General features: G+C 38.5%; 2 protein-coding genes across 3 annotated transcripts in view; one reads left to right on the forward strand and one right to left on the reverse strand.

Moving 5' to 3' along the window:
* The window catches only part of LOC127429483 (period circadian protein homolog 2-like), a 41,808-nt gene extending 31,088 nt beyond the window's left edge, over window positions 1-10,720 (reverse strand). For both annotated transcript variants that reach the window (XM_051678501.1, XM_051678500.1), the window contains exons 1-3: window positions 10,553-10,720; window positions 7,285-7,636; window positions 6,334-6,426 (exon numbers count right to left, since the gene is read on the reverse strand). In XM_051678501.1, coding sequence (XP_051534461.1) covers window positions 6,334-6,426; window positions 7,285-7,604 — 413 coding nt within the window. In that variant the 5' untranslated portion in view covers window positions 7,605-7,636; window positions 10,553-10,720. The remainder of the gene's footprint in view (window positions 1-6,333; window positions 6,427-7,284; window positions 7,637-10,552) is intronic.
* Window positions 10,721-13,369: 2,649 nt separating this feature from the next.
* On the forward strand, window positions 13,370-14,593 carry LOC127429520 (claudin-4-like). The gene has a single exon (XM_051678583.1). The coding sequence runs from the start codon at window positions 13,443-13,445 to the stop codon at window positions 14,091-14,093; it is 651 nt and encodes a 216-aa protein (XP_051534543.1). The 5' UTR covers window positions 13,370-13,442; the 3' UTR covers window positions 14,094-14,593.
* Window positions 14,594-17,556: the final 2,963 nt, after the last annotated feature.

The raw sequence follows: 17,556 nt of genomic DNA on the forward strand, positions 1-17,556 counted from the left end.
GAAATTGAGCGAGCTCACAGAGTCCCAGCTCACAGATTTGCTGAGGGAGAAAGGCCCTGATCGATTCTGGCCACATTTTTTAGATCATCCGATAAAGATCTCGTGTTGCGCCAGGCAAGGAGCAAAGAAAAGCTTTCTTGGAAGAATTACAATATTTTCTTGTTCTTGTTCTTGTTCGACAAGAGAGAAACGCGATCGGTTTAAGGAATGCAAGAAACTCTTACATCAGCGGAAGATCACTTTTGCGCTGATGTTTCCAGCCAGACTGAGAATAAACACCAAGGATGGCAGCAAAGTATTTACATGTCCCAATCAGGCAATGTCTTTTATTGAAACAATGGGTGAGTAACCATTGGGTGTTTTTCTTGTGAGTGGATTGACTCACTGTACATACTCTGGCTTTCGGAGGAAGCTGGGCGCCATTTTTGTTTCTTTTTGTGTTGGCTCCGCGGAGCGGCTAGAGTTTGTTTTGTTTTGTGGGTTTACACTTTTCCTTAAAGAAACATTTGCATTGACGGAAGATCATATTTACAATGAATTTCCGGGCAGATTGAGAATAGACACTACGGATGACCGCACAATATCTACATGCCCACACAAAGGATGTCTTTTATAAAGTTGGCGGACTGTGTAAATCATGGGATATATTTTTATGCGGCCTCCGAGTGAATTGACTCTTGACCATCCGAGGAACCAGGATGCGTGTTTCGTTTCCTTTTGTGCTGGTTCCGCCTAGCGGTTGGAGCTTGTTTAGTTAAATAACATTACTTTGGGACAGTTATGGATGAATCTGTCAGTTCCTTGTGCTTATGCCTCCTGTTGGCTGGAGTATGATTTGTGGAGTATTTTCGTGGGACACTGGAATGATTACGTCATCTGCTGCACTAATCAACTGGCTCACTGAAGATTCGTTTTTCTGACCGAGAAAACTGAACGGCTTTATATCGGCTGGAATTTGTTTTGTGAAGGAACACACCTTCAAGACAGTTCTGTGAATGAGTCAACATGTTCTTTGTGTTTATTCTGCCTATTGGCTGGGGTTTGTTTTACAAAATATCTGATGTTATGTAATTTTGCCTTACATATTTGTGAGGCAAAATTGAGCAACCCGATGGCAAAGTTGTCGAGGGGGCTCTCGTAGGCGCACATGGACTCTTTGAGTTTAAAGGGATTGACGCCGGTTGGCGCTGTCGTGCGCGGGGTTAATGTGCACGTTTTTCTTTTTTCTGTTTGTTTTGTTCACGGGGAAGTTCGGGGTTTTATTGCTGCATTAATGTTGAAATGTGGTCTTCATAATTTTGTTTTTGGCACACAATTTATTTTTTCTACTATATCAAAATGTCAAATGTTAATATGAGTGTACTATCTCTCTCCACATGGAATGCGAATGGGTTGGGGCACCCCATAAAAAGACGGAAGGTTATTTATTTTCTTAAACGTAAGAAATATGATATAGTGTTTCTTCAAGAAACACATCTCTCCCCGCAGGAAGCTGAAAATTTGGGAAGATATGGGGTGGACATGTTTTCTTTAGTGTTGGCTCATGTAAGAGCAAGGGAGTCATTATATTGGTAAATAAACATTTACAATTCAAATGTCTCAAACAGATTAAAGATAGATTAGGAAGAGTCATTATTGTTTTAGCAGAAATTCAGGGTCAAAGTCTGATTTTGGCTAATATTTACGCACCTAACGCTGATGATCAGGACGTTTTTATAGATCTTGAAGGGATGTTGCAAGTCGCTGGCACCCCTCATGATATAATATTGGGAGGAGACTTTAATCTCTTGATGGACTCAGTCCTTGATCATAGTGAAGCAAAAGTGTGTAAGCCCCCTAGAGCAACATTGACGCTTCACAGGATGTGTAAAAATCTTGGTCTTACAGATATTTGGAGACTTTTGAACCCATCTGGTAGGGACTATACATTTTTTTCATCAGTCCATAAGATTTATTGTAGAATTGATTTTTTTTTAAATATCCAAATCCCTCATTTCATCTGTTGTTGATTGCTCAGTTGGTAACATTTTAGTCTCGGATCACACCCTGGTGAGTTTAGAGGTGTTGCCACATATAGAGAAAAATAAATCATATAGCTGGCACTTTAATGTATCCCTTTTGCAAAATCCTGATTTCCAACAAATGTTAAAGACTGAAATCAATGTTTATATGGAGACCAACTGGTCCTCGGTATCCTCTGTGGGCATGGCTTGGGAAGCACTTAAGGCGGTTCTTAGGGGTCGGATCATACAGTATGCCTCATTCATCAAAAAATCCAAAGCACAAGAACTTGTTGAGTTGGAAGGAAATATTAAAAGTGCAGAGGCAGAGCTGAAGCACCGTATGTCATCTGACGGCCTCAGAGAATTGACCCGATTGAAATATAGATATAATACTATTTTGTCACAGAAAGTGGAGTTTTGGTTATTCAGGGCAAGACAGTCATACTTTGTCGGGGGACAAAGCAGGGAAGCTTTTGGCTAAATATATAAAGCAGAGAGAGTCTCTTTCTATCATTCCCTCAGTGAAATCTGCTGGTGGTGAAATTTTTACTCAGCCATTGATATTAATAATACCTTTAAAGAGTTCTATCTTGATCTTTATAGTTCCACGTCTTCGTCTACTGATGAAGATATTAGAAACTTTCTGGGACCATTCGATCTTCCTAAACTGAAGACTAAGCAAAAAAACTCTCTTGATTCTGAGATAAACTTGGAGGAGCTTGACGAGGTAATTCAATCCCTACCTACAGGCAAGGCTCTGGTTCCAGATGGCTTTGCCGCAGAATGTTTTAGATCCTATGCTACAGAACTGGCTCCACTTTTGTTAGAAGTTTATACTGAATCATTAAAGAATGGAAAGCTTCCTCCAATCATGACACAAGCCCAGATCAGTCTGATTCTTAAAAAGGACAAAGATCCAAGCGAGTGTAAAAGTTACCGTCCAATCTCCCTGATCCAGCTAGATGTAAAAATGTTGTCAAAAATTGGACCCCCTCTAGATTATATAGACTTGGTCTTAAAGACACACCCACTTGCTGGCGATGCCAGTCAGAAGTTGGAGACACTACCCATGTCTTTTGGGGGTGTGTTAGGATCCAGGAGTTTTGGTTGAGGGTTCAGAGGTATTTGTGTGATGTTTTGAACACTCAGGTTTTGCTCTGTACCAGACTCTGTATTTTGGGTGATGGGGCGGTCATGCATTTAGGGCATAATCACATAAAAAACTGGGTTATGACCAGTCTCATGATTGGCAGGCAAGTAATTTACGGGGTTGGAAGTCAAGTGGAGCACCCTCTTTTTCGGAGTGGTGTGTGGAAATGGGGAGGATAGCTGCATTTGAAGAGGCGGTAAATAGAAGGCTGGGGTTTAGGGACTTATTTGCTAAAAAATGGGGCAAATATTTAGTTTTTTTGTGGGACTCTCGGGGAGGGGATGTGGAGAGTGTAGTTTAGTTTAATCATGTATGTTTATTATTATTTTATTTATTTATTTGTGTATGTATGTATATATATATATATATATATATATTTATTTTTTTGGATTGTGTGTGTGTTATGTGGGACCACAGGGGTGTTCGTTAGGGGTCAGGGTGGGATTGTATTAGTAGGGTTTAAATGTAAAATGTTGATTCTTTATATATGTGTTGAGTTTTTCTACTGTCATTTACATATGAATCAATATTTTAATAACAAAAAAACTTTTGTCAAAAATTTTGGCTAACCAATTAAGTAAGGTTATGACATCACTTATACATATAGATCAGGTGGGGTTTATTCAGGGCTGCAGCTCTTCTGATAACATCAGGTGTCTCATCAATATCATGTGGTCAGTAGCGAATGATTAGTCTCCGGTCGCTGCCATCTCACTTGATGCCGAAAAGGCATTTGATATGGTAGAATGGGATTATCTTTTTAAGATTTTGGGAATGAATGGGTTCGGGAGTACATTTATTGGTTGGATTAAGTTACTTTATAGACACCCTGTAGCAGCGGTACAAACAAATGGATTAATTTCAGATTATTTTACTCGGCAGGGTTGCCCTCTTTCCCCATTATTGTTCTGTCTTGCCCTGGAACCTCCACAGAATTATTAATTCCTTTTCCAAGTTCTCAGGACACAAAGTCTTTCCAGCCGGGCGCCTTCCAGTGGCCCAGACAGGGCATTAAGTATTTGGGGATTTTATTCCCAGCAAATGTATCTGATTTATTTCGAGTTAATTTTGACCCTTTAATAAAAAGGTTTTCGAGTGATGTGGGCAGGTGGGCTTCATTACACTTATCGATGATTGGGAAGGTTAATGTTATTAAAACGAATTGTATTCCAAAATTAACTACCTGCTACAGTCTCTCCCTGTAGATGTCCCCCTCTCTTATTTCAAGCAATTTGATAGCATAGCGAAGTCCTTCATTTGGAATGGTAAGCGTTCTAGATTACATTTCAATAAATTACATAGGCCGATAGACAAAGGTGGGCTAGGCCTACCCAAGATTTTGTTTTATTACTATGCGTTCAGTCTCAGACATTTGGCTCATTGGCCCCTCCCTGGTTTGTTATTGAACAGGCAGTTCTTGCCCCTATTTCGCCATTACAAAGCATCTCTATCAAACTAATCAGAAAAGTTAAGTTACACCACGTTATTTTGCATTTACACTCAGTATGAACTAAAGTGTCCAGATTGTTTAAATTGGACACTTATTTAAATGTTGCCTCGAGCATATGGCAGAACCCAAGATTGTGTATTGGCAAGTCCCCTTTCTGCTGGCCAGAGTGGATTGTGGGGGGGTTGCTACACTCAGTGACCTATAAGAAAGTGGAGTGTTGAGATCATTTGAAAACTTGGTCCAACATTTTGGGATCCCCAGACCTCAGTTTTATAGGTATTTACAACTGTGCCACCTGCTTTGTACTATTTTTGGGAGTAGCACACACCCCCCTAAGGAGGCAGATGCTTTGGGAGAGGTGATTGCGGCTTTTGGAAAAGGTCATGAGGCATCAGTGTACTACTCCCTGTTAATTCAGAGTCTGGGGGACGGTGCCTTAACTTTTCTCAAGAGAGTTTGGGAGAAAGATTTCAACTTGGCATTGGAGGAAGGAGTGTGGGCTAAGATTCTTAAAAACGTTAAGTCTGCATCTAGTGATGCAAGGGTGTGTCTTATACAGTTCAAAATTTTGCATAGATTTTATTGGACCCCCTCTAGACTGTATAGGCTTGGTCTTAAAGACACACCCACCTGCTGGAGATGCCAATCGGAGGATGGAGACATGGCCCATGTTTTTTGGTGGTGTGTCGAGATCCAGAAATTCTGGTCGAAGGTTCAGAATTTTGTGTGCGACGTGGTGGGCACTCGGGTTTCGTTTTGCCCCAGACTTTGTGTTCTGGGCAATGGGGCGGTCATCGATGTGGGGGATGACCATATAGAGAACTGGGTTCTGACCTATGTGATGATCGCCAGGCAGGTTATACTGAGGGGTTGGAGGTCAGCTGGTGCGCCCCCATATCCGGAGTGGTGCACGGAGGTGGGGAGGGTGGCAGCTTATGAGGAGGTGTCATTGGGAAGACTTGGATATGTTTATACGGAAATGGGGCAGGTATTTGGAGTTTTTGGAGGGCTCTCGGGTGGGGTGTGGAGAGTAGTGTAATATAGTTAGTGTGAGTATGTATGTATATATGTATGTGTATATATGTATGTTTGTATATGTATGTATACATATATATATATATATATATATATATATATATATATATATATATATATGTATGTATATTTTTCATATATGTATATATGTGTGTCTGTTTGATTTTTATTTTTTGGGGGGTGGGGTTGGGGAAGGGGAGGGGTGTTGTGGGGTTTAAATGTTGATTTTATATATATGTTTTGCATTTCATTGTTATTGTATGATTTAATAAAAAAAATAAAAATAAAAAACTCTCTTAAAATGTACCTCATACATTCCATTCTAAAGATACTTTGTTCCCTTCTCACTCAAAGCGCTCGCGCTTATTAAAGAGTGGTGTGCTGTCATAGCAACCACGATACGTTCCGTTTCCGTTTGTCCTACGAAGGCCGTCTTGCTTAAATGAGACTTGTTTAAAGGAGGACACTTGGTATACTGCAGCCTTCAAAGGACGCGTCCTACCTAGCATCCAGTCTTCCAAACGAGACACAGCCAATGTCAGAGTATTTCAGTATGGCGTTCCAGCCGTTAATGGAACCGAAAGTCACGAAGATCATCCAATCCCGGTATTTTGTAAAGAATGGAACCGGTTCTGAACAAGAACCGGTTCTCGGTTCCCAACCCTACTAATATGTAATGATTGTGGGTGGTTTACCTGCAACCGCTGGTCGACGGGTTGTCTTGCTCCAAACTGACCAGGCTGAAAGCATTGTTGCTACTGGGGGGGGAAAGGCTTTGAGAGTTCGAGCTACAGAAGAAACAGAAAAAGTGAACAGAACGACAAAATGAAATGAGACACCCAAAACCAAACAACCTCAGGTTTACCCGAGGACACCAATAACCTTCCTGCCCATTCTGAATTTCTAGCCCATAGTTTGTCATCTCCCTGTACCAGGTAGCTCAAACACACACACACACACGTTTGTGCAGCTATCCTTATGAGGACCCTCCATAGACATAATGATTTTTATACTGTACAAACTATAGATTATATCCCCTAACCCTAACCCTAACCCTCACAGAAACCTTTTTGCATTTTACATTTTCAGAAAAACATCATTTAATATGCCATTTCCCGCTGGCTGGTCCTCACAACGTAGGTGATCTCAGGTTTTACTATCCTTGTGGGGACATTTAGTAGCTTTAACTACACACTTTCATTTCAACAGCCATCCAGTAATGACACAAGTGTGTTACACAAGCCTTCAGTACACAAAAAGGCCCGGGTTCCGGATCGTGCCCGGTCGACTGCGTTGAACACTGATGAGGCACACAGACGAGGACTGCCCACATGTTGAGATAATCTGGGCCGCATGCTGACAGCCTGAATGAGAAATTTGCATCACGCATGCTTTGCGCAGAGCAATCACCAAGCTGACAACTTAAGTATACTTTGGCCTTAATAGAGTAAAAATTCTTGGTTTATTTCGAGTTGGACATGATGGCCCCTGATGTTTCATAATTCATAAGCTGTATTGCAGTGCTGCTGAATGGTAGCACAGGAAACACTGTCAGAATTTGTGGAAAAATACATGTTCGAGAACCATTAATGGAGCCGAAAGTCAAGAAAATCATTCATTTAAATGGATGGTTGGGTGAACCTCACCTCTTGTTACTCCCTGATAATGTCATGATGGCAGAATCTTTTCCGTTTCCACTGGAACTCCCCATAGACTCGTTTCCATGGGACTCATTACTGTGAGATTCCGTGCCACTTCCACTGGAGCCATTTCCGCCCATCTCCATATCCTCGTGCATCTGGGTTTTGGGTCTCGGAGAAGGGGGCGGGTCACGACTGCTGTCGCTGCCCTCAGAGGCCCCGCCCATGTGACACAGGTGAGACATGGGGCCACACAGGGACTCTGTCTCCTCCTCCTCAGACACACCCCTGTACAGGTAGGACTTTGGCTCTGTCTCACCCGACATGGACAAGGTCAGTTACATTAGAGCTCAAAGGTCTGTAAAAACAGACTTGCGTTAATATTACCTATAACAGGCTGATAACACAACAAACTGTCAGAACTGCATTTTAATTATTAGAAATGATCTCAATCAGTTTCACTAACATATACTGATTTACATGACAGAGAAGTCAAAAGTAGGCCACAGAAGCCCAGTATTCACATGCTTAGCTGACACATATCAGCTATAAGACAGCAGTAGAATAATAATGGACATCCCAAAAATCTCACTTCTTTAGCTCAGGCAGAGAGAGAACTCTTCTAAGCATGTGCTTAATAAGTGTTATCACTGTGGCTTAAAATTGTGATTGAAGAAATTTAGAGTGTTATAGGCAGTTATGAAAATGTGTTTGTATCAAGTAGAATGAAAATGAGACTGCCTTTTGATGGCCAACACTAACACTGTTAAAGCAAGGTGACAGAGATTGCATATTTCCGATGTGTAGAATCCAATTTAATTGAATATTTCAGGTTCTATACAAGATAATCTCAATTTTGTGCAGCATTTGTGCCATGTTTATTATCACAAAAATGTATTTCAATGTCACTCCTTTTCTTTAAAAAAAAAAAAAAAAGGTTACAGTGAGGCACTTATATTGGAAGTGAATGTATTTTTGTTAAATGTGAGCCAAAATCATCACAATTAAAAGAACCAAAGACTTAAACTACTTCAGTCTGTGTGCACTGAATTTATTTAATACACGAGTTTCACAATTTGAGTTGAATTACTGAAATAAATGAACTTTTCCACGACATTCTAATTTATTGAGATGCACCTGTATATATATATATATATATATATATCAGTTTATATATCACAGAATCTATAAATGGTAGACTGGGGAAACCTCACTTTCTAGTGTTCTATGTGTCTTTCTCATCCCCTCTCCTACCCTTCTTATGCAGCAATAACCTGAAACCTCACTTAAAGGTGCACTCATTACCTTTTTTTTGTGTCATTTTGGGCTTACAGTGACACATAGTGGTGTGGATGCAGCATCATTCAAAATCAATCGTTTTCAGTTACTGATGCCATCGTAGAAATTCACTATTCACAATCAGCCATGATTAATTTAATTCAAGAGTGAGTGTCCAATAACAAGACTTAGATTAAGCAAGTAGTATTCAGCTGGTCATGTGATTCTAAAATGGCAGTCCCCATGAGGAGACCCTCTCCATATAGAATAAAACAGCTTTTATAAGGTTACTGATATGACTCATCTAATGAGAATGCTCATGATTTTATACATATGTTTCAAAACTAAAATTAATTTCTTTAGGAGTAAAACTTTTTCATGGGGGAAAAATTACTGAGTGCACCTTTAAAGTTTGGCAAGAATACCTGTAATCTTCTGGAGAACTAGTAAAGAAGTAAAGTAAAAAAAAAAAAGCAGTCAGTCTTATGAGCTTCTGCCCACTCACCAGTTTTCAGGCCAAGTATTTGTGTGAAAAATTGAAAATCTAAGCAACACTACCTACAAACATCCAATATTTTGGCATATAAATTGACACTGAACCTGAACTCATGAACTCAATGACACACGCGCAAGCGCATTTCTGCGGGGCGTGCGCGCCACCCCTTCACTTCCTCGATATAATTATTTCACATGAACTATACCGAAACAGAAACTTTGAATTTAAATTAATGGATGAGAATTATAGAGGCCAAAAGGGGAAGAGGGAATGTATCGTCTATTCCAAGGCCACATGTACAAATCTACATTATCATACAGAGCCGTATTAAACCTGCTACTATACAGCATTACAAATATTAAGACCGTCACATCGTTATATACAAATCAACGCTAATTGATTTTTATACAGTGCCGCAAAGTCACATGGGAAATGTAGTTGCACACATCTGACTCATTTATTGGAGGGAAGCATTTCATTATAATTTTACATATACAGGTATTGCGTGTACAGGTAATCTGGCAAAATATGAATTGTTGTGTGACCAGTTTGACAAATGTTCCTTATAGATACATGATATTCCAACTGCACCAACTATTATACTAAATTGCAGCTCTAAGAGCAAATGCTACATATTTTTCTCCCAATAAACACAATTTAGATCGACTGAGATTGCTGTAAGATTAAAGTGAGATGAGAACTGAGAAGGTAAGTGGGAAATGTTAAATCAGAATTAACCATTTTCACTATTAAGAACCATACTGTAATGTTATGTTATATTCTTAGGAGTCCAGAAGAAATAAGGCAGCACAAAGTAGGCTACATAATAAAGACAAGTCCACTGGATCCAGTTAATCAGCCTATAGGTCCGACAAAACACATTGTTGACTTTGACTTTGTAGTCTACTCATTTTGAGGATTATATTTTTTCATTTTGTGTGACTTGTGAATTTAAATCAATACAGCCAAAAGCATCACAGCTTCAGGAATGTGTTAATCTTCGTTTCAATTAATGTGGACTAAACCACAAATACAATTCATTCCATTGATAATAACAGTGCATATGTGCTGTATAAAAGACCTAGTCTTTAGAAAGACCACTAATAGCGACGTAAATATGAAGAAATATTGAGGAAGTGTAGCTATTTTGTTTTAATTTCAGCAAACTGCTCCCCCTGTCCGCCTCTCTACACTCACACACGTTGACCTGTAATGCACTGCACGGTACACTGACACAGTTATGTAAAAGTAGTGCTACCGCCGACACAGCTCGTTTTAAGATACTTCTGAATTGACATACAGGCAGACACACGGAAACATACATAAAATATTGTATTTACTAAGTGTTCTAATCATCAGAACTGCAAAATATGTGAATACTGTACTAAATCATCAAACGATCAGAAATATTCGCGCATGCGCGGTGCGCGATACGTTACGCAACATTTTTTTTGAACTCTAAACGTGAAAAAAAAAAAAAATTGGTCTACGGTCACAAACCTCCAAGAGCACGCTTAATCCACGTTTGAGTCCAGATCCGTGACAGTGTCAATATTTCTTTAGTCACAGTGAGGTTAACAGGAGTCGTGGCATACTGTTCAATAATTCACCGGCTCCGGTGACCGCTTCCCTATCGCTGGTGCTGGATGCAGCGGCTCACGCGCTGACCTCAATTAAAGCCGCTCCCCTTCTACTTCCCATTGGCTTTCGCACTGGGGTTTCCATGGTAAACACTAATGAGTGACGTCAATCCGCGCTCATTGGTGGATGTCTCCGCCTGTCTCTTTATATAAATTGTAAACGCGCCGCACGTGGAATTCCATGCCGTTGTAACAGTAGCAGTAGAGGAGAGTAAAAGACAACCTTACTACGTTACATAAATAAGGAACATAATATACTTAATTAGAAGAAAAACTAAAAACACAGCTTGCTCGATTCATTTAAATATCGACCATACGCGAACACATAAATTATTTGGTAGTTGGCCTGTCAAGCTGCGTAATTAATAACTTGTATGCTTGTTCTGAAGTGGCCGACTTACAGCATGTGATGGAGTTACGTTGCAGTTTTCTAGAATAGTTACCACCTTTCACCCCACTAGCTATGGCCCTGCATGTCTGTACTGTTACACCATTGCGTCCATAGCTTAAAGCATAGGTAAATGGGGCCAAATATTTGAGGGTTTAAAAGCAGAAATGTGAAGCTTAAAATTTGATAAAATGTTTATTTAAAAAAAAAATCCCAGTCAGTTAATCAGACTTGTATTAATTATTTTTACTTTGATTAAAGGGTTTTAACGAGGAGCAGTCCTATTTACTTATTATGAAGCTTCATGTTAACATCTGTACTTCATCAGATTTGACTAAACTAGTTAGTACACTTACAGAGAAGTATAATGAAGTTGTGTGATAGGTTGTTAACCCTCCCTAGATCGCCCTGCCTGTCATTCTGCTGTGCCTCAGAGTCTTCTTGCTACACTTACTCTTAAATCATTGATTTTTATGTTGGCATTAAATTTGTAAAAAACCTGTATCTGGCGCCATCTTACTCTCTGCACATGCGTCAAGTAGTAGGAAGTGTAATTGAGCTTGAAATCATGATCGTGCCTAGAGACAGTAATGGATATATACAGTAAAAAAGGAGTTATATTTTGGTCTGTTCTCACCCAAAACTGATTAGATCGCTTCAGAAGACATGGATTAAACACTGGAGTCATATGGATTATTTTATGCGGTCTTTATGTGCTTTGTGGAGCTTCAAAGTTTTGGTCACCATTCACTTGCATTGTATGGACCTACAGAGCTGAGATATTCTTCTAAAAATCTTCATTTGTGTTCTGCTGAAGAAAGAAAGTCATACACATCTGGGATGGCATGAAGGTGAGTAAATGATGAGAGAATTTTCATTTTTGGGTGAACTATCCCTTTAATCCAATCAAATGAAACTAGCTCGTTTCATCCAATTGGATTAAAATCCCATGATTTTGTTCACACCTCACACAGGACATCTCAATACACAAAAGAAATGTAGAACTTTTTCGTAAACTTTTATTGGTTTTATTTCATTTTGTTACACCTTTGGTGTTCTCGGGTCAAAATGACTGGCTATTGGAAATGAATGGTGAGATTACAAAAAAGACACAAGCGTTCAGGACCATGTCATTTATTGGATGAGCACATATGTGCATGTTTGTTTGCACACACAAAGTCCTCGGATGTGCACACACACATATATTTCATACAAAAACCCTCAATCTGTTTATTATATGCATGTGTATCTGTGTGGATTTTACACACTTAATACTCGGTTTAGTTTAGTCTGTGAGTAAAACAAATATGCTCGTTGTATCCTACAAATTGAGACATGTACAACAACATATAACACATGGCTATCTGCTCTTTTGGATGTTTTTTACAAATTCAGAATCTATGATTGTTGTGATTACAAATTTGCAGTTATGCAAATGGAACCGTTCTATTTGATCAGCAAATTAAAAAGCAGTATATAAGAATTGGCTGAATCAGCTAAAATTCCAGTTTCTAAACTTTTAAACGACACCTATTTCGTTATTAATTTATTACAGTATTATTATAATCTTTATTGCATGCAGGGAGCACCCTCAATATAGTAAAATATTTGTTCACTACATAAATACAATAAAACATCAGTGATAAAAATGATATATTTTTTTCTGCCATAAGGAAAGCACCTACACTTACTGGATACTGCCATCATTTGATTTTCAATTTGCTTAAACTTAAAAAAATAAAAAAATAAAAAAAAATATGTTATACATATAGCAAACATTTAAGGCTTAATGTACCGGGCCAAAGAAAATGTCATGTACGGCAATCAGAATTCCCTATTACTAGCATCTGTTGTCCTATACATACATCATGATCATGCCTGTGACCAGGGAAGGGCTGTAAACTTTCCCCAACCTTACACAGTCTTTATTTATTGCTGTTGCTTGTTAAAAAAAAAAAAAATAATCTTACATTAAAATCTAATTTGTGCTTTATGATAAACCCTCAAGTCACGAAACCCAAAATGAACCCGCATTTGATTTAAATGTCTGTAAGACGGTCTTTTCCTGTCTAATAGCTGCTGAACGCCTGGCTACGCAAGATCAAGGTTCTGTAGTTGTCTATCATTGTGGAACTGAACCATGTCAATAATTATTTCGGTATTAAGCATGATTAAGCCAGTGTATTCCACAGCTCCATTTTCATGTTTGATCGTGTGTGGAAACAGGGATTGTTATGAAACCATGGCAGCAAACACAAAAGAATTCTCCACGTTTCAACCACAGTGAATCTCTCCACCCACAGCTATTCCAGCTGGATGCCACACTTCGGGAAACTGTTCTGCTCTACTCTCCTGAATAGATATGGACATGGATATAAAAATTGAGTTTTTTGGCTTTGGGCTGGCCTGTGCAGGCTGGTTTTGCGCTATCCTCACAAGATTTCTGCCCATGTGGAACGTAAGTGGAACGGTAGACAACATCACAACAACACTTCCATTGTACTGGGATGGAGTGTGGCTAAACTGGCAACACCACACGACTGGCAGCCTGCACTGCACCTTCTATCAGTCTCTCCTGCCTCTAACTGAGCATTTCACCGCCTGGAAAATCCTCCTCATTGCGTCTATAGGAACGGGATTCATTGCAATGGCAGTTTACCCTGTAGGGTGGATAAGATATCCAAAGAATGTACGGTTTAAAACAGCTTCCGGGCCGACGTTTGTAATTGGAGGGCTGCTGTTACTGGTGGTGGTCTCCTGGGCTACTCATTTAACAGAGGGGGATTTGGACATTGGTGTCTCCCTGACACGGCAGTGGGGAGCAGCGATCTTCATTGGCTGGGTGGGCACGGTGCTGCTTGTGGTGGGTGGTGGAGTGCTGAGCATTATTTGCTTTAAAGAAGTGCGGAAGCGAAGAGAGGAAAGGAGACTAGCAACTTTAGAGCTCGGGGTACAGGATCCACTTCGCACCATAAACAGTTCTGCTTTCATACAAACCCCCCTTACCAGATGAATGGATTCATTTCATGTAGTTTGACAATGAATGTCAGAATGTTGTTGCTGGTATTCAAGGAATTGTCGAGACATTTTATGGCGTCTATATTCAAAGAACAAGGATTGGTCATGTTGAATTTTTCTCATTTAGGGCTACGGTTAACAGTTGCTATTTTGATATAAAGCGTGCTTAACGATTACCTTATATTTAGTGATAGACCAAAATATTGGCCAGACCAATTAGTCGACTGGTATTTGGCCATTTTGAGATTATAGGCATTAGCTGAATGGTCAATTACAAGTAGTCAGTTTGTTGGTTCCAAAATGATGACCTTGTTAATGCATAGTGCAATTAAAAATATATATATTTTCAAAAAATGTTAAATGAGTAAATATTGTGTAAATAAGTTTATTTAAAGTTATTAAATAATAATTATATATATACACGCTTTATTATAATTATATATATATATATATATATATATATATATATATATATATATATATATATATATATATATATATATTCACATTTTAGAATAATAGTAAAGTCATCAAAACTATGGAATAACATAAATGGAACTATGGGAATTATGTTGTGACTAAACAAAATCCAAAATAAATCAAAACTGTGTTATATTTTATCATCTTCAAAGTAGTACCCTTTGCCTAGAATTTGCAGACATGTACTCTTGACATTTACTCAACCAACTTCTTGAGGTATCACCCTGGGATGCTTTTTAAACAGTATTGAAGGAGTTCCCATCTATGTTGGGCACTTATTGGCTGATTTTCTTTATTATTTGGTCCAAGTCATCAATTTCAAAAACTTTTTTTTTTTTATTTATTTTTTATTAAATTTTAGTTTTATAATGAAATTAATTTTTGTCTACAAAAGTAATTTCAAACATTTGAGCATACACATTCAGATCAAAAGATTTTTAAGATCATGAGAAACATTTCAGTCAAGTGTTTCAAAATTTTTGACTGGTAGTGTGTGTGTGTGTGTGTATATATATATATATATATATATATTTAATTGCACTATGCATTAACAAGGTCATCATTTTGGAACCAACAAACTGACTACTTGTAATTGACCATTCGGCTAATATATATATATATATATATATATATATATATATATATATATATATATATATATAAAATATTATTATTATTATTGTAGGGATTGTTTTTATCTCACAACCAAGTTGCTTTGTTTTTATTGACACATTGTATGTTGTTAGATTAAAGTTGATTAAAGTTCTGTCTAGCAATATTCCTGTTTAATTACATAAAATATTTATATTATTTTATTTACTGTTTTGAGATTATTCATTTGCACAATAGGCAGAATTATGCCTTTTTTGCCTTACTTTTTAAGAAATGTTATTGAAGTCTGTTACAGCCGTGGAAGTAGTAATGCAATTTTTGCTAACAGAAATAATATTATGAGGCCTTTGCACATGTTGACAGTCCGTAGCATATCAAATCAAACAATGCAAATTTATTTTCTCCTGAAGTGTACACATAATAACCTGTTTGCATATTTCTGTAAAGTGATGTGTGCCATACTGCACATATGTGTGTACTGGACTTCAAGGTCTAATTTATTATTACATTAATAAATAAACTTAGCATAAAATAAGAAACATAAATATAACAAGTATAAAGGATACTGAAACTGGTCGGAAATCTGTCTGGATGCTAACGTCTCATGAGATTCTCATTTGCTGTTACTAAGGTTAGGGTTAAGGTTAGGGATTCTGTGGGACTCCAAATAAACAATCTGTGAATGTTGCATGTGACTCTCCCAAGACTTTCAGCAGCTGGACGGTTACCTTCTGGACACAGTTCAGGTTCTCATGTGAATGCGTACCACTGTAAACGAGTGCTTATCATCGTGCAATGGATGTCAAGATTCTTGTTGAAAAATGACTTAAATTCCAGTTTGTTTCTCACCATAAACTTTCGTATGCCTTCCGAAGACTTGCAATATGATGCACAAATCACATGTTGTAGAGTCGTTCTGAACCAAAGTGCTCAAAAATAACTGCTTCGAATGGCCTTTTGAAATGAAAGTTTCCGTAAGGTTCAACTGATGGACACTTCACTCCCAAGTGGACCAGATCCGGACGATACCTTAGAAATCTGCACAAGGTTTGCAAAGGTAAAGTAAATGAAACCAGCTGCACCAGCAAACGCACTCTGGTTCTGGAAACAAATCATGTGGCAACCCTCTATCTCTGTGGCTTATAAAAGCCTTTAATTGTTTTAATGAACTTTTTCAAACCTTTTTAAACCCCTGGCTTTCTGTTTAAAACTGGTTTTTGCATGTTATTTTACTGTAGGTTTGTTTGTTCTGTTATTCTAATAAAGGAATTGCAATAAAAGAAGTATACACAGAGGTAATTTAATAATTTAATATACAGTAAATTTTTTGGGACACATTTTTGGATGAATCTCAGGAACCAAATAAGCTACACTACTTTTTTTTTTTAATCACAAAAGAGGTGCATATGTCTGTTAAGTACTCATACCACCATAACATATGTTACAATTGACCCTGACCGCGAAGACATATGTAACATGTTATGGGGTCATTTTAGGTATGGTATGAGGTATAAGACAGAAGAGGACTCTGATATTGCAAATTATATTTACAAGAGCAATTGTTCTTTTTCAAACAGAATTTTTGTGCTTTTTGAATTGTAGCGTTACACACAGGCGTCAATGACTGATTGTCATACCTTCTCTTGACCCACACATCTTCATTTTGGTCATGATTTTAATTACACTCACCGACCACATTATTAGGAAAACCTGTACATCTACTTAGTCATGCGTATATCTAATCAGCCAATCGTGTGGCAGCAGTGCAGTGTATAAAATCATGCAGATACGGGTCAGGAGCTTCAGTTAATGTTCACATCAACCATCAGAATGGGGAAAAAATGTGATCTCAGTGATGTGAACCGTGGAATGATTGTTGGTGCCAGATGGGCTGGTTTGAGTATTTCTGTAACTGCTGATCTCCTGGGATTTTCACACACAACAGTATCTAGAATTTATTCAGAATGGCACCAAAAACAAAACACATCCAGTGAGCGGCAGTTCTGTGGATGAAAACACCTTGTTGATGAGAGAGGTCAACGGAGAATGGCCAGACTGGTTCGAGCTGACAGAAAGGCTACGTTAACTCAGCTAACCCCTCTGTACAATTGTAGTGAGAAGAATATCATCTCAGAATGCACAACATGTCGAACCTTGAGGCAGATGGACTACAACAGCAGAAGACCACATCGGGTTCCAGTTCTGACAACCAAGAACGGAAAGCTGAGGCTGCAGTGGGTCTACCATTTGTGTACCTCAGCAGAAATCCAGATTCATCAGACCAGGCTGTTTTTAACTGTCCAGTTTTGGTGAGCCTGTGCCCACTGCAGCCTCAGCTTTCTGTTCTTGGCTGACACAAGTGGAAC

Source organism: Myxocyprinus asiaticus, chromosome 39 (assembly GCF_019703515.2).
Source record: "Myxocyprinus asiaticus isolate MX2 ecotype Aquarium Trade chromosome 39, UBuf_Myxa_2, whole genome shotgun sequence".
In the NCBI taxonomy this organism is placed as follows: Eukaryota; Metazoa; Chordata; class Actinopteri; order Cypriniformes; family Catostomidae; genus Myxocyprinus; species Myxocyprinus asiaticus.